The sequence below is a fragment of the Anoplopoma fimbria genome, chromosome 18 (assembly GCF_027596085.1).
Source record: "Anoplopoma fimbria isolate UVic2021 breed Golden Eagle Sablefish chromosome 18, Afim_UVic_2022, whole genome shotgun sequence".
Lineage (NCBI taxonomy): Eukaryota > Metazoa > Chordata > Actinopteri > Perciformes > Anoplopomatidae > Anoplopoma > Anoplopoma fimbria.
In genome coordinates this window covers 22,242,666-22,260,859 of record NC_072466.1, presented here as the reverse complement: position 1 = coordinate 22,260,859, position 18,194 = coordinate 22,242,666, and the positions used below count along the sequence as shown (strand labels likewise).

Genomic DNA, 18,194 nt, shown 5'->3' with positions numbered 1-18,194 from the left:
GGAAGAGGAAGAGATAATTAGATGGAACCTCTTGTACCCATTCCCATGCTGGATTCTTTGATATGTTCTGCATTGCCTAATGATATGCAAATATGACAAAATATAATAGAGGTACTGAGTGGGGAAATCTGGTCCAGTGCACTGTTTTCATTGTCTGGAAAATGCCTTTCAAGCTGAATAACTCTTTTTATTTACCTCTTAAGAAATCCTCATTCAACCGTCTGTCTGTATCCATCCCCAACTCTCCTCTTTCACCCACATTGCAATGCTTTCAATCTGTCTCCTTCTCCACCCCCCCGCTTACTTCTGCTCATGTGTGGAAGTCAATACTCTAGAGAAGCCACACAGTCCACAGCTCTTAAGTCAAAGTCACCTCCAAACCAAATGCTCGTGCTGTGCCGTACCATCATGCATTATTAAGAGCCAACTATGTTAGTAAAAGCCCAAAAGCCTCAAGGGAAAGGGATTTAAAGGGCTGGAGCAAATCCTAAAACAACTTCACCGGGGGCAGCCTACCCATGCTGGCCAACACTAATGCACTTTTTTTTTTTTTTTTTCACGACTTCTCCTGATTGCTGCCCTGGCAATTTTGAGGAGTGATGAAGCAGAACAAATTTGCATGTTTCTTCACTGTGCAAATTTTTGAGAGAGACAAAGTAGTGAAAGGAAATGTTGGAGAAATAAAACTGCCCATGGCTCAAAGAGACTCGCAGTTTGTCAAAGTTTCTCTCACATTGTACTTGTAAATATTGATGTTTATATATTAACTTGTATAAAGTTCATTAATGCAGATCATCAAAGCACAGCATTCATTTCTATTCATGGTTAATATTCACTGCACGTCCGATTTGTTTACCAGACAGCCTAGGAGAGTAGAGGATGTATGTATAATCCATCGTATTAACCTGGGAATTGATTATTGTTAAGAAATTAATATTTAGTAAGCCAAAATAAATAAATGTTCCCATTTAAATAGCACCCTGGATACACAGAACCACCAAAAGCCTAAATCCCTGCATTAACCTGAAAAAGCCTTTAAATAGGGATAAACTGAAGTGAAAATGATGCTAGCTGTTGGCACCTTTTAAGGCAGCCTGCTCTCCTAATGATAATGTTGCAATCGAACCAAACTGTATGAGATTTCTGTGGAAACATTTGTTTTTATTATAGCACAAATATGTTTCTTTTGTGTGAAACTTAGTCAATTTATTTCAAATTTAAATAACTTTTTTTTTTGAAAGCCAAACCATGATGTTTATAACCAAGAAGTTTAGTTGTTATTTAGTTTTTTTATGTTTCAATTCACAAAATTAACCAGGTGTTTAAAACTGTGACCGTGAACCGGGAGAAAATGTGTTTCCCTCGAAACCTAATTAAGAATGATGTGTTGTTTTATGGGAACATCATTATTTAAGAGACATGCTTTAAGATTATTTTGTCCGTCACTGATTCTAGAAGTAAGGTTATGATGGTTTAGATGGTTTCGGTTTCAGTATAATGTTAGGAATGGCTGGCTTTGGTACTGGTAACTGTTTGTAGATTCCATGTTTATCATCGGATGCGGCTTGTTACTTCTATTTTATTCATACTTGGATTCAAGAAAATGTTTGCTAAAAAGATGATCATTCATACTTGATGGTTTGGCCCAAAGTCCTATGATTTAGAGCCAGGAAGTGAGGAGAAGAGTGCGTACAAAACTAGTATGTTTCCAACTGCTTGATTAAAAATGAATGAAGAGAGAGATGAGAGGAAGGTACAGGGAATATAGACGGGGAAGGACAGAGAGTGAGAGATCATAAACGATGATAAAAAATAAAAATAATATAAAGAAAAGGTTTACAGAAGGAAGAGCAAACCTACCGCATGGAGTGGATTGCCCTGATCGATCGGCACCTTGAAGTCAGCCTGGAGCTCATCGAAAGCCGTTATCTGAGAGGGAGAGAGGAGACGACGTGAGCACTTTGTAATCAGTAAAATAGAGGAACAATACAGAAGGATATGTCTCACTCTGAAAGCACATCATCATCATCACCATCAACAGCCTCCTGTCTGTCTCACGACCAGCAATGCAGCATTCCGAATGCATGCTGGTCCGCATGTTATCACAGTTACCTCTACCCAAGCCCGTCTCCGATAGAATTACATTCTATACAATTTAAATGCATTTTCAAATGTGTAATTTATTTCAGATTACGGCTGCCGTTTTAAAACAAGTGGTTAACATTATAAATTGAAACACAAAAAAACTACTTGGTTAGGATTTAGTAAAACATAGTGGTTTGGCTTACGTCATGTGCTGTAAACTACGGACGTTATTAAAAATAAGTTAACATTTTGGTTTCACATGGTACACAAACAGTAAGCTCCTGGGTATAAGATATAGGACCCACCCAACCAAACCAGACTTCTCCCCCACACTGACTTCTGCGGACTATGATTCGAAATGTATTTGCGATGGGTCAAACACAAACGTAATCCGGGATAAGATATGTTTCTCTCGAAAAAACTTAATTGACAATGCAGTTTTCTGTTATGAGAACATATTTTTTAGGAGACAAGGCAGTTCTACGTGTGTTGAACAACACTAAACATTTCCTACCATGATACATAATACCACATGCCCGCCACTTAAAATCAAGCCCAACAAAATATACAATAATCCTCAGCATCTACTTACTTAGCTTCAGTAATTGTACAGTGACTAACCGATCAACCCTGATATGATTATGATTATTTAAAGTGGCCCTATTATGCTTTTCCACTTTTTCCCTCTCCTTTAGTGTTATATATATTTTTGAATATGTAAAAGGTCCGTAGAGTGTACAACCTGAAGTCCACGCCTAAAAGGAGTTACCCTCCCCCTCAGAATCACTGCTCCTGAGCTGCCTGAAACGGCTCCATTGAATTCTCTCCTTCACTTCTGTAACTTTATGAGGTCATAATGTTACAGAAGTCACGTAAAACTTCTTCTGGCTAGTTTGGCCCGCCCTCAAACAACAAAAGAGACAGACGGAGCTGAAGATCCGGAGGAAGAGTTTTTTTAAATGTGAAACGTTGACCAATCACAACAGAGCGGGCTAGCTGACCAATCAGAGCAGACTTTGCTTTCTGTAGGGAGGAGCAAGCGCTACAGTGGAGCGTTTCAGAGAGAGGGTGAGAAGAGGTGCTGCAGGACAGCCAGGATGAGAAAAACTAGGAGGATTATGAGCATTGACGCATGTAAACATATTGTAACTGTAACTTGAGATAAAAATATGCACCTGGAAAATAGCATAATAGGGCCTGTTTAAATAATATTATATATTTGTGAGCCATCGCTGAATCCTTGGTAGGAACCAGTGAGTTTTGGAATGGGTGCCACAGACAGAGTAGAGAAGTCAGGAAGCTAACACTGGTTTTGGTCCTTTTATGGGATTTGTTGACAATGTATGATCTATGATCCATGTTCTATGCGTGCATGTGGGTTGTGACGCCGGCACGTGTGTGGTGTGACGCAGCGGCTTGGAGCCAGAGACAAATTTCCCTGCAGGAAAATAAAGTATATCTTATCTTATCTTAAGACAGCAGCCGTATCCTTTAATGTCATACAGACTGATTTATTGAACATTCCAGTTCTCATTATTCACCCGTTTCCTTTACTCTGTTGCCCTGTGCCTTCAGGTTCAACATATCTCATATCTTGACGGCAGCTGTCGTTGACATTCAAATTCTAAAACAGCATTCAAACACAAGTCTATTCACTGTGTTTAAAGACGTTTTTACTGCACAATTTCAGATAGAGATCAGGCTACAATACTATTATAAGTATTATATTGTATAATTATATATCAGTGGTGGCTGTGTAGGAATGTTTTCGACTCATGTGATCCAAACATATCCAATAAAAGTCCAAAAGTCAACATTTGTTAAAAAATAGATGGATCAAATATTTTCAAAATTCACAACAATGTTTTTATAACGAAATATTCATTCTTTGTAGGCATTTAGCCTTTCAAACATTTCCGAAAGGAATGCATATATTAAAGAATATTTTGAGACATTTTTGTGACCAATGAGCGTAAAGTCTAGCCACACAACTCCGCTCACTTGCCCTGGTAACAGTATATCAGCTCATCTGCTGAACAAACCAATCAACATGTAGGCTGAAGAAACAGCCCCTGACATGGACACACCTAGATGGAGCTTTCTCTAAGTTGCTCTGTACCCACACCCTCCATCTCAGAAACAGCTCTTCACCCTCGTCATCATTAACAGGATCTGCTCCAATGAAAATGTTGGATGAAATCTGCCCAAAGGCACGACATTTGCATGCAAGAACCTCTTGAATTGGCTCTCATTTGAATGCCGCCCACTGCTGCATTGTGGGACAGCCCTAAGAAGTAACAGAACGAAGAAGTAATGATGAACAGGGGATACAATATGCAACAGTTCCATTGGTGTTGCAATGGAAGCAATTGCACTACAAAGACAGCTGTCATCGCTTTACTAGTTAGGCCTCGAGAGGGAAATGTGTGTGTGTGAGTGTGTGTGTGTGTGTGTGAGATTGCAGGAAGAGATTCAAGTGTGTCCGTCAGCGTAGCCACATATGAGCTACACTGTGTGTCTCTAGTGTGTGTGCACCATGGGGGTACTGTACTATGTGAAAGCGGCATGAGCATATCACTGTGTGTGTGCAGAGTTAGAAAAAATGGTTTGATTGGTGCGAAAATGTTATCCATGCATTGTGTGCTATATGAGGTAGAACCAGAGGAGGCAGTGGCATATGAGTTAGTACATGTGAATGTGTGAGTTAGCCCCAGTATGGGGAATTAACATCATAGAGAAGGCAGAGGTTCGTACCAATCGCGGGTTATTTCCCTGGGCTCGCCCCCACACTGACAGGCAGCTCTTTACATGTTATTTCCCAATGGATCCTAACAGTGATCCTGGCTCATTGCCTCACTCTGTTACAGTATGTTAGCCTCCCTCGGGCTGCTCCTCATGGGCGGGGGGAGCACACACACACACATACACACACACACACAAACAGTCCTCATGGGTGCATACATCCTAGCATACAGTGAAGCGCCGTACGTACTCATGCACAGGAACACACTCTAAGAGACACACACACATAAAAGTGCAGCAGAAATACTACACCTATACATCCCTATGTGCACCCCATGAGAATAACATTATAGACCGGATGGCAAGGCCTAAAGGATCATTCAACTGAGTAAGAGTTGTGCTTTTGTCTTTTGCGCCATCAGCTCCCTCACTTACAGTAGGATAGCAGTCAAAAGTTATTGTGTTTTCTCAAAGTAATTGCTGAGTAGGCTTAGGATGATAGGAAAATATCATGTCACCATTATCCTGGCAAAAGAAATGGCGAGTCCCATTAATCATTAAATAGGACACATCTTTTTTTACTAAACCCTATTTAGTGTAAACTAAAAATCAATACATTTTATGAGGACATTACAAATCATAATTCATCTAAATAAGGAATATAAAAAATAGCCATATTACATTAGTGTCTTCTTTCTTAAATGATAATTCCTGTTATTTCTCACTTGTCTACCATGATGGAGAGATAGACAGCTGTTTTAAGTAATTCATCTGACAATATTCAAAATTATCCAGAAAGTCACCACAATCAACCTATTGAGCATGTTTTCAATGGTATCCGTGGTAATATCCTATATTGTCTAATCCCTATTGCTGAGCTGTGAAAACATGACAACATTACTAAAATAAAGTTTGATGAAGCAATAACAATGAGTGTTAGGACGATAACACAGGTTGGAACAGTGTATCCAGATAATATGAACCACTTCATTCATCCGTGAGCCCATCCTTTTTCGGCCTTCTATCCAGGACAGAATTGAAGTGGCAGCAGATTAAGCATGTTTGACCAGACATCCTTTGCCCTAGACACATCCTCTAGCTTTTCCTGGGGCATCCTGGCATCCCCTTTTGGGCCAGAGGTGATTTTCTGGGTTTACCCTGGGTTCTTGTCCCAGTTATGCTCATTTCCAGATTACATCCAGGAGGTAACATTATCTGATGTCTGAATCACCTAAACTATGGAACTTTACAAAGAAACAATGGTTGTACTCCTAGATCCTTCTGGATGTCTGAGTTTGAGCCCAAACACCATTCTAAGGAAACTAATTTCAGACCCTTGTATCCGTGATCTCTTTAATTCAATCAGAACCCAAAGCCACTGGCAATACCTGAGCCTTGGGATGTTGATTGACTGGTAAATCAGGAGCTTACCCTCTAGGCCCCTACTTGTAGATTCACAACCTTATCAGGCTTGAGGGGTTAGAACAAGAGCGATCCAAGACCCGTAAGGAGTGGCAACCACAGAATGAAATCAACTGCTTCGTTTAGGGTAACTGGGTTCTTCTCCTATAACCAGGACCAGGAAGGGGACTCGTCCCAAGGCAAAACTATCCTGGGATGAGGGTCAGTTTAAGAGTGATTCAAGAACCCTTATGGAGTGGGAACTTCTGAATGAAACCACCTTGCCTCGATTAGGGAAACTGGGTTCATCTCCTGAAGCCAAATTGTTCCCTGGGATATGGTCAGAATGAGACTTATGGAAGAACCGTTATTGAAAATGTACTGGCTTGGATTAGAGAAAGTCAGGATCATCTCCTGAAGCCAGGCCTGGGAGGGCAGCTTCGATATTCCCATGGGAATATGGCTGCAAAACCTGGCTAAACAAACCTGATAAAGGTAAAAGTGTGCACGACCAAAATGTTGGGAAAAATATCTCATTGCACAGGAGAACTACAGTAAGTTTAATCAACCAACATTCAGTAAGTTGAAAGTTTCACCAGGAAGTCAGAATGCTAAAACTATTTTTAGCAATGAGACCCTGTTCCAAAATATCAGCAAACCAGTTCAAAGTTTTTAATACCACTTGATGGCCAAAAATACAAAAATAACATCCAAGCTGTAATAAGATGGTTTTATCCTGTAAGGGAAATTCTTTCCTAAAACAGATTTTCCATCCAGATTTTTGGCGGTTCAGTCAGTCATGATCAGAAGCAATATTTGCAGAGTTGCAGACCAAAGGCCCAAAACTGACATCATGACATGCTCAGAGGGAGATTCCTGCTGCAGATCTGCTGGCAATGACAAAAGGTTGTGTATTTGCAAATCCAGTTCTATTTTGATGTGGAAGTTCAATTCAACAGACTGCTTTGAAATCATGGTTGGCTGGAAGCAACAGCAAACCAACTGGCACCCTCTGCTCCTTGCTTGGCATGACACATTCAGCATAAACAGTGTGTTTCAATGCAGACTGTGGCTGCCTGAGGACTGACACCTTGCTGTGTATGTGTCTGTAAGGGAAAGAGGGATGGATTTAGCCTTACTATTTGGGGTTTTAGTGTGTGGAAGGGAATGTGTGGTCATTGTCACTGTCTTTTAGTCAGAGGCAGCTATGACCAACCAAAAAGGTGCTTTTGCCTCCATCCAGCCTTCTAGACGTTCATATGGAAATAACAAGATTAAAAACAATGGCAGCCATAAGAGGAACCTCAACACTAACGTGAAAGACTACAAGGTCCACTTGAATTATTTAAAATCTTGTTTAAATGATTCATTGGTATTTTAAACCCACTCAGCATGGGTTAATTTTCGGAACAACCATTCCTCATCAACCTCTTTTACACAATTTAGAATAAAGCCAGTGCCAGACACTAAGCCTCATATACATGCAGCCGATTGAGATTTGAACAATGCTGGACTTCATGCAATCTGTCGGTTTCCCAGCAATAACCAAAAGACATAATGATATAATAACAATGATCATTTTAGTAACCAATATTTAACCGTTTAAAATCGGACCGCGGGAGATTGTTGTTTGGATGATCCTGTTTAAATCGATCTAAAACAAAATAACATAATAGAAACAGTATTTATTCATTATTTGCATTGGAAAGCTTTGGCTTCATCCTTCATGTCATCAGGTTGTATGCTCGTAATGATACTTATGTTTCCACATTTGATTTTGTAAAATCTTATTTAAAAAAAGCTTTTATTTATGTCAATTTTAATTATTTGATCAATTATCATGATTCATTGACTTGCATAACCTTTTATCTTGGGTTATATGCTACAGATTTTAGGGATATGAAGCATTTGAAGAAAGTACATAACAATAAGCCAAAATACTTCTGTTTAAGGGGTAAATAACCATATGTTAGGGAAGCAAAAAAAATGCTTGCTTATTTTCAGAAGGGCTAAAGGAAAACAGTTTTCAATGTTCCACTGTTGCTACCATAAACCTGTAAAACAACACTGCACATACACTGTATTTTAATATCTGTTTTATCCATCCTGGACTTCATAAAGAGCATCAAAACATCCCCTCTCCTGCAGACTACCCAGAGGTCACTGGCTGTCCATGTGCTGGGGAATTGGCTTGTGTTTTAATCGCTAACACGCTCCAGTCAGTGTCGGCCTGTATCTGTGCTGAACACCTTGGCAGGGGGAGACAGCTGGAGAGGGTACTTTCCCTGATTCTAATAAACACTGCCGGCACAGTTAACCCCTTCCTTCACTGTGCCTGTGAGATCAAATGAAACAAAGCTCTCCCTTCTAGAAAATTCTCTACGCACATTTCTGCTGTCAGGACTTTCTGCGAGGCACCAAAGCCAAGTGATAAGCACATGTGCCGCTACAGCTAATTATTTGATAGAATATCAACTGAGCATATGCCTCAAATATGGTCCATAAACATTATGCTGCGGTGACAATACAGCAGGACAGAATTTGCGTTTGTCAATTGTAGGAGTTACATTACCATGAACATGTGGATTCCAACCTTACAGGCTGTTAGTGAGACAATGTTGTGAAGGTTCATCTTTGTTTCATCTCTACAAATTACAGGTCACCAAAGGCAGTCAGTAAGCATAAAAACTTGTGGCCAGTGTGTAGCATTTTAGGGGATCTTTTTGCAGAAATGGAATACAATATTCATAACTATGTTTTCAGTGTATAATCGGCTGAAAGTAAGAATCCTTATTTTTTGTGAGCTTCGAATGGGCCTTTCATATTTACAAATTTAAAAGATGCTAATATAATTAATAACTCAAAATTATAAATTGTAAGCCTATTTATGTTTGTTAAAGGTGAAGGAAGTGGCACTCAACTTAAGCTATAAGACACTTCATTTAGGATGCCTTCCAACTTAGAAAAGCAGGGAAAATGTCAAAACCTGATATTTAAAAATGAACTCTTATAATTTCAAAGTAGCCACAGAGTTTTTGACATAGTGTACAGTGACCGATATGCAAACAAATCACATGATCAAGTTTTTTATGAATATAATAAGTATTGATCTATAAACTCACAAACTATTAAACAGACAAATAAATGGAAACATGAGGAGTAGAATGAATGAAGTCAACATGGATGAATTAATGAGTACAATAAATAATGATGAACCACGACATGACCAGGTTGAATGAGTGACTCATATCATTGATAAATGTTTGCCAATTAAATTTGTCGTTTGACGTTTATCAAATCAGTTCAGTTCAAAAGATGAATGCACCGGTGCAAAAAATTGCAGGAGGAACAATTCACACTATATATGTCAGAAAAGTGCTAAATGCCACCAAATCAGCAATACTACCATTACGTGGCTATTCCTACCTTGGTATCATGACAAGAGTATGAACATCTAAGGTAGACCTGTTTACACGTATCAATCAGAATAATAAAGACTTTCACAAATTAGATATATGTATTCCTGTTTAATTACACCGACCTGCTTAGCATCAGTGCTGCTATTCCTTTGGCACTACTGTCAGTTAGACATATATGAAAGTTGAAGGTGGGTTTCTCCAACTGTCTTTACATGGAAGAAAAATCTATGCAAATCCCGTTGATTCTTAATCCATAAATCCTCAGAGACTTTACCTTGTCAATTGTGATTACTTGGCCCAGAGACTCAATACATACCCACAATGAAAAAGCTGGAACAGTGATTCGTTTGATGTTGAAAGCAATGGCTTTATGTTAGGGAAACCTTATCATCCCTCATCAAGCCACATCTTAAGGAAATTAAAAATGGGATAAGACCTGCACTGCTTTTTGTAAAAATGCCCCCAGTCTCTTGTAACATCACCTGTGACAAAGCTTATGAATAAGACAGCAAAAAAAAAATGCACACTTTTTCCAGCCAAACATCGGCAATTATCTGTCATTATTTGAATGTGAAGAGCTAGTAAGGTGACAGTTATAATAAGATGAAAGAAGAGGGAAAAGGAGGGATGACGAGGATCTATTGCACAGTCCTACAGTGTACGCACAGTGCAGCGGAACAGTAAAAAACAGTGGAGTCAGAATGATGGATGAGGAGCCAGCGGGGGTTAATGAACATGTGGATCGATGCAGAGCCAACCCTGCTATACACTGAACGCCACCTCCATTACAGCCTCCGGTGCCTGGTGCCAGAAAGCCCTGTTGACTGTTTGCTTCATTGAGATTAAGATCAATTTGTATCACCTATGCACTTCTTCCCCCTGATGTCTTACTAGGGCACCTTGAGCCCGAGCTATTTCCTCGTTTGTACAGTTCAGAGGAGCAGGGGTAGGAAAATTCCTGCGGCTCTACATGTTAAATGCTAAGTAGAACCATGAGGGCATGAATTCACTTATTTTTGTATTGTCGTTAACAGGCGTGTCTTCACCTTTAACATGGCCCTATTATGCTTTTCCACTTTTTCCCTCTTCTTTAGTGTGTTATATATATTTTTGTACATTTAAAAGGTCCGTAGAGTGTAAAACCTGAAGTCCACGCCTAAAAGGAGTTACCCCCCCCCTCAGAATCACTGCTCCTGAGCTGCCTGAAACGGCTCCATTGAATTCTCTCCTTCACTTCTGTAACTTTATGAGGTCATAATGTTACTGAAGTCACGTAAAACTCCTTCCGGCTAGTTTGGCCCTCAAACAATAAAAGAGAGAGACGGAGCTGAAGCCAGCTTTGAATACAGCCAGTAACGCTTGTAACAAGAACATTAAGTGGAAACCTCAATGTACTTCATCTTTATTTCATTGCTGTTATTAAGACATGAATTATCCAGATGAAGATTGTACAAACTTTGAGTGCCCTCCCCACATGAAAAGCATTACTGGCTGTAACTGAAGTGGTTTGTTCTTCTGTCTCCAGTTAATTATTTCACTCTTGATCTCTTTATCTATTTTTGCGTTCGCATCCCGTGCTGTCAACCTCGTCTCCTAGAAAAGCTTGATCCACCTCAGGTTGTTTCTCTCACCCTAGCAGGAAATTTCAGCCTCTCCACACGCAACTTCAATTTCTTTTTATCACTCCTGTCGTCCTTTGATCTCGCCTCCATCTGCATTGCTGCCCAGCTTTGCATCTGCCTATTCCTTCCTTTTCATGTCTGATCATCATTTTGTATTCTACTGCAGTCATCTATCCAGCAGTCCAATCTGCCCTGGTCTGAACTCCCAATAAACAAAATCCGTAGTCTCTCTGGTCCGTCCTCCCTTTTCCTCTCCATCAAACCATCACTTGTCCTGCAGCAGACACTGCCTCCTCCCCGTTACCTCCATCTTCCTATGACTTAGACTTGACCAATCTATCCCCAGCAGACCTCCACAATAGATATTTGGGGCGTTACAGATCCCGAGAACAAGCTCAGGCCTCCGGGTAGGTGGAGGAAAGTAGCACAGAGGGTGCTTGGGTAAATACCTGTCTCAGTTTCAATCTTTCTTCCACACTTTCACATCTGTATCTGAAGCCAAATCAACCTCATGGAATTTGAAAATCTGATCCCTCACACCTCATATCTCTTCTCAGCGCATTGCTTCAAATTCTTTCTCCACTGTCCCACACCCTCCCTCCTGCACCTAGCAACTCATGCTCCGTCACCAGAACACCATGGCGACAGTAACAGACGAGGGAGAGTGACTGTTGTTGAGCGTGAATGATTATTCACACGACACCTCTGTTGAATCCGGGAATGCCCTGTACTTGTCGAAATCTCAGTTTGATGCACAGTCACGCTCGGCGACGGGAGCGGCGCCAAGTGAGACGCTAGCTGAGCAGCTACCCTTCCGATTCCATCCTGAACAGTGTGTAAAATCATCATGTTTGATGTCACCTCAGCACTTGCTTTGTGTGAGTTAATTTATGTGGATAAAGGGAAGGGAGGTCAATTGGCAATGGATCATTTACTCAATGCTAAGGTTGGTTATGTTCTTCAAAATATTTTTTGTTTAATTTGGTAAAATTCTATTTAGGACCCGGCAGCAATCAATGAAACCAGTGTTCTGACAAAAAAATAAAAAAATAATCTGGTATCTATAGCTGTTGATAGACTGCAATAAGCCCGTCCAATTGTTTATTCAGCCCAAATGTAATGATCGGACGGGCTTCCTGCCTGCCTGTCGAAGAGATGGGCTGTCAAGTGTTGACAATTTAGCCACTTTTTCGCTTGATTTAGCAACTTTTGCAAAGACGATAGCTAGCATCACTAGCTCCAAAAGTTCAAAAGAGTTGACAACACTCAGCTTGGTTTTTCCTTTTAATATTTTTTTAAGATGGAGCATACTCTTGCTAGTTTCTCAAGATAAACAACCCTAGCTTTAAGTAAAAGTAATGATAAGTGAAAACATTTTCATAAGTAGTACCTTTTGAAAGTAATCAAATGACGACAAACCAGACCCCTCTGATCCTGGTGGTTTGGGAATATTGGGGAAGTAGCCCACTTTGCTTTGTGCTTTGTGGTTAATTCAGCCGTACTTGTTGCTTCATCCGTGTGGAATACACTTTCATACCTCACCGCACCTTACATGCACTAAATAGCACTGACACATAATATAATGGAAACCCCAACTGGGAGTGTAAATGATACTTTGACATCCCGCCCTCTGTAGCGCTGCCAGGACAGACCTCTGCATCATATCTGCACCACGGGGCTTTCCCATCTGTCAGAGGAGCTCCGGAGGAGTGTGTGGCTCACTCCCAGCTTTAATGGCACTTAGAGCACATTAGGGGCTGTGTTTACATGGATGGAGAGTCGCTGAGGCGCTGAGCCGTAAGAGCTCAGGGGGGAGGTCAGAGTTCACCTTGTATGTTAATTAAAATGGCTTTCATAATCGCTCACGTGAGTGCTCCCACGGGTGACTGACGGTAGTGTTGTATTTTAAGTGATGAACAGAAAAATTCTGCCAATTGCTGCGTCTTGTTTGAAATGAACCGTCAACCACTTATGCTTATCATCAACATTAAATGTATTGATTTGAATGGACAAATACGTCTTAAACTGCTCCTCAGGGATGGGTTAAATGCAGAAGGAAAATTTTGTGTATATATGTATCTATGTATGTATATGACCAATAAAGCTGATAATCATTCATTCATTAAACAGCTAATCACTTGAGGAGTAACAGTCTTAAACCTGTCAGATAGAGTGGATGGACGGAAAGAAAGAAGGCATAACACATTTGAATTCATACACTCAGGGGGTTTTGCTCCTAGAGGCTTACTTGATCTGGTCTGACCATAAGCTTATGTTGTCTAATGGCAGCTAATGTTAGAAAACCGTAAATACCGATGTATAAAATATATAAATTTGGTTCAGTAAACTGATATTGTGAGACGTTTTATACTACAGCTAAGCGAAACCTGCTCGCTGCGATGACAATGATGGTGCAGTTATGGAAATTTTGCTGTAAACCTCACTGACTAGACTACACAAAGTCTGAAAGTGATCTGGCATGCAGTTGGCATAGTATTGCGAGCAACCGTAATTGAAAGTAGCATGGTATAATGACGGTGTTGTTCGTGTCCTGTGTGAAACCAAAGCCAACGTTGACTTGAGGCTACTTACATACTGTTACTTAAGAAAGTCAGCTAAGGGCGGTTGTTATTTATTTGTTCTTCCTTTATATTTTCGCATTACATTGTTGCGTTTCGTTGTTGCGCTTCGTTGTTGCGCTTCGTTGTTACGTTGTTGCGTTACATTGTTGCGTTATATTGTTGCGTTACGTTTCTAATTTACATTTCTGCAAGTGTGATACAAGGCTGATATGAAACATGTATTTTAGTTTCTGAAACTTTAGTTTTGTGGTTTGCAGAAATCGACAATGCCAACATTTTTTGTGGTTTATGGGTTGAATGTAGGAATGATTAACTCTTCCGTTCTCTTTCACCCCAGTGAAACATTATTTCATCTTAATTCATTTGTAAACCTCTGACTTAAAACGGCTCATTTGTGTTTCAGCAAGATTTCCACTCTTCAAAACTTTCTGTACATTCAACATATAACCCACACATCTGTGTTCCCTTAAGTCATAATATTTTGAGAGAAAAAATCTGTGATATTATGAGGATAAAGTCACAATATCTTATTAAAAGATCCACGTGGATCTTGGAGATGTAGCCTCCGCAAGGGCACGTCAGAATGATCAAATTAATAACTTTACCACAAAGATAATGCAAATGAGTTCGCTCAAATATGGGTAGGCACTACTCCCAAAATAACCATACGCAAACATAAGCCATTGTTTTTTTCCTCAATGCGACCTGTCCTTACTTCACACCTGAGCTCGACGTGAGTCCAGGTATGGTCAGAGAGAAAAGAGATTCATGATAAAAGATATTCCAAAGAAAGCCAAAATGTCCTCCCTTTTTTCCTTAGAAGGGTCTAAACTGAATGGCCTCACATGAGGGTAAACAAGTAATCAGTTATGTCCTTTAAAACAAATTAACAAGAGATATATCAGCACCCTAAAATGGGTGTAGAGGTAGATAAGGAGCCAATTAACTTGGCAGTATATGGTTTGATTTATTATGTCCAATTAATGACAGAAGTTCATCTGAGTGCAGTCATTTGTCATTCCCTGACTTCCATGACTGAGGCGCTGATGGTACCTGCTGACAAGTCCGGTAATATGTTTGAGTCAGAGCAGTTCATTACTCATTTTCTCCCATTGTCTTTTCTCTGTGGCCTGGCTGTTTCATGGCCTTTTTATGTTCATTTACTCACTGACTCACTTCATTTATAGCTTGATTTTTACCCTGGGTATTTGTTCTGTTTAGCGGCGAACTGCTGGTCGATGCATTGCAATGTAACCTTTTGGTCTTGAAATTTGAGAAACTCTAATTACAGTTGCAGTTTACATCCATATCTATAATTAGCTTATTAATTATTGTGCCTAATTTGAAGAAAATTCCTTTAAGCTGTTTCTGATATATATCGCGTTCACAAGATGTTCGGACGGACGGACAAACCAAAAACATAATGCTCCAACCACTGGTGTCGCCCACTGCAAAGGCATAAAAAAAGACTGATGGAAAGATGGATACTTGACGAAGTGGCTGATAGAAGTGAAAGAGTTAAGTCCTTTGCTCAACGAGTCTGTATAAATTCATCACTTACAGAAACCCTGCACACTCTGATGTATTTCATAATTCTATTTGTTGCAAAGTTTTGCGATACGAATTAAAACCAAATAACTAACATTGCGGGGGTGCAATGGATAGCGTTAGTCCCAAACGGGGCCAAAGGATGAATGACATTAGCAACAAGCTACCTTTTAGCTACCTACCGTTCAATCACCATTGTCTATTATTACTACATCTTTGTTTTGGGACCATCCCCTATTCCAAGCTGTTCTTCAATCACCTGCCACAATCTCATTTTAAGTTACACATCTCTGTACTCTTTATACTTTCTGTGAAGTGAAGTACTTATCAGATGCCATTATGCATGATGACATTTGCATCCACGGTGGCTCTGAGTGGTCAAAAAACTCTGACGGATAGCAGTCGAAGAAATCTAAATCTGTTCCGACAAACGTTTCAGAGTCGTTGTGTAACCGTGATCGACAAAACTTGAGATCAAATGCATTTTGAACACTTTGGATGAGAAATATAGACTTTATGTGCAGAGATCTTTACATCCAGAATGTCCTGGCAGCATTTAGCTAGTGGCTGGTGTGAACGTGCAGCCTTGGCTCTGCCTAACGCTTCCACCCTCAGCCATCTCCTTAAATATGTTTTCTCACAGGCTTATTGCAGTTTGTTGCACGTCTGTTTGTCACCCCGAAATGGGAATCAGCGGAGGAGGCATCTCTGTCGTTTTTTGCCGTCTTAAGCAGAATGCCAAATGAAGCCTGGTGCGATGTGTGGATTATTGCTGAAGCTACAGAAATAGCGTGTTCCCATTGTGATCCTTCCAACCAGTTATGAATTTATATCCCTGACTGAATTGAAGGAGGTGTCATGGTTTCTGTCCCTCTATGATATCTCTCTGAATTGGCGTAGTAGTTGCTAGCATCATAAAGGTGCTATCATTTGGGTTTTTTGCTTTTTGCAGTGGGCATACAAAACCCGTCATTGTACAACTGTACTATCATGGGTGTCTGCATTCTCACCGCCCTGGCCTCTTTCTTTCCGCTCTGTGAGCAGACACATGGGTCCACTGTCTGACGGAAGGGCAGACCCAAATATTGGCCGTGATTGCCGGAGGATCAGTCATCCCAAGTGCATCAGGTCTGTCGCCGTTTCCATGCAAAAAAAAAAAGGCAGATTGGGGACAATAGGCTGGAAGACCTGACCCAAATCTGTCTCTACATAAGGCCCCCCTTCTGCATGATGGAGATGTGGCTCAGGGAGCAAATAATTAGATTATTCAAATGTAATAACGCAGTCGATCACATCAGGCGCTGGTGTATAGCTGAGCTGTGGGTTGATTAAAGGCAGAGGGAGCAGAGCAGGAGGGATGAGAGGAGAGGAGGGGGAAGGAGGAGGTTTCACTTAAAATATTTTCCCTAATTGATGTGGAAGGAAGGCCGTTTAATTTATCTAGGATGCTGCACAGGGCTGCAATCCTTTCTGCATATGGTGAATTGGGTCAGCAAAGCACAGCCAAATACGAGGAAGACGATGGATGCATACAGGAGCTGAAGATACAGGTGCGCACCTGTCGTATCACTGATGGAAAGATCTGCCAAATTCTAATCCTGCCAGTGTTTAACAGCGTGAGAGAGGCTATTCTGGCACTGTTACACACATGTCACACCTGTCCATCCGCAGGGTTATTACACACACAGGGGAAGATGCTGAGGTACTCACGTGCCATATTGCGAAGAAGATCAGGGACACGCAGAGGACCAGAGACAGCATGTAGCAGAAGGCAGCAAAAGTGAACATAATTGAAAGGGGGAACGGAGGATAATGTCCCAAAGAAGCGCGATCCCGCTGACAAACATCTAAAACAACAACAACAACAACAGGGAGGAGGAGGAGGAGGAGGAGGAGGACGGGGAGGGAGACAGGGGAAAGTTCTCACGGTGCCATGAGACGCCGATGCGGTGCCGGCACCATGACTTCACCTCCTTTACCAACGCTTTGCAACAAATTGTTCTGCAGGAAAAAGAGCTCCTCTCCAGAAGGACCGAGCGTCCACGCAGCAGCAGCAGCGGTGATGGCGATGAGCTGGTCTCAGATCAGGTGTAATCATAGAGACAGTATCATGCGAGGAGGTGTGAGCGCTAAACCGTGCAGGTAATCCATCCAGCAAGCAGCAGCTCGGCAGAGGGGACTCTGCATGTGTGTCTGTGCTGAGGGTGGTGGTGAGGGTGGTGGTGGTGAGGGTGGTGTTATGAGGAGAGCCCCCCCCGACACATCGTGCCACAAGGAAAAAAAAGTGTTTTCTCTCCCTGAACAGGTGGATTCAGCAGAGCTTGTTATAGACTGTGACTGTTCTCTGTTCTCTCAGTGAAGGTCGAATCCCAAATCATTTGAGTGTTTGGAACCTAATTGCGCATGTTTCTGTGAATGAGTGATGGCTACACCCTGTTAGAAAGACAACCCTCTCTTTTTTATTTTTTCACAATTTAACCTGATCAGTACCACGTGATTTGCAATGTAAAAAAAAAATGATTAGATTGGCCATTTATCCATTATACTTTAAATGCCTCAGAGGGAAAGAAGACAGTCCAGAATATGATCCACACTCCCAGAAGACAATTAACGCAAAGAAAACGATAATTTGGGGGAAAATAAATAGAGTTTCATTGATGATTTCGTTCAAGCCATGCAGTACCTTTAAACTATGATGCTGGCGCCACCGTGTGACGCTTTTGTATATTGCAAGTGCCATGGAGCAATAGTCCCCTAGGCATAATACACCGAGGGGAACTTATGCAAAACCTCTG

General features: G+C 40.9%; 1 protein-coding gene across 1 annotated transcript in view; it reads right to left on the bottom strand.

The window, feature by feature from the left end:
• cnih3 (cornichon family AMPA receptor auxiliary protein 3) overlaps window positions 1-17,187 on the bottom strand; it is a 69,326-nt gene extending 52,139 nt beyond the window's left edge. Inside the window, exons 1-2 of the mRNA XM_054618899.1 lie at window positions 17,110-17,187; window positions 1,861-1,929 (exon numbers count right to left, since the gene is read on the bottom strand). Coding sequence (XP_054474874.1) covers window positions 1,861-1,929; window positions 17,110-17,187 — 147 coding nt within the window. The remainder of the gene's footprint in view (window positions 1-1,860; window positions 1,930-17,109) is intronic.
• Between the last annotated feature and the right edge of the window lie 1,007 nt (window positions 17,188-18,194).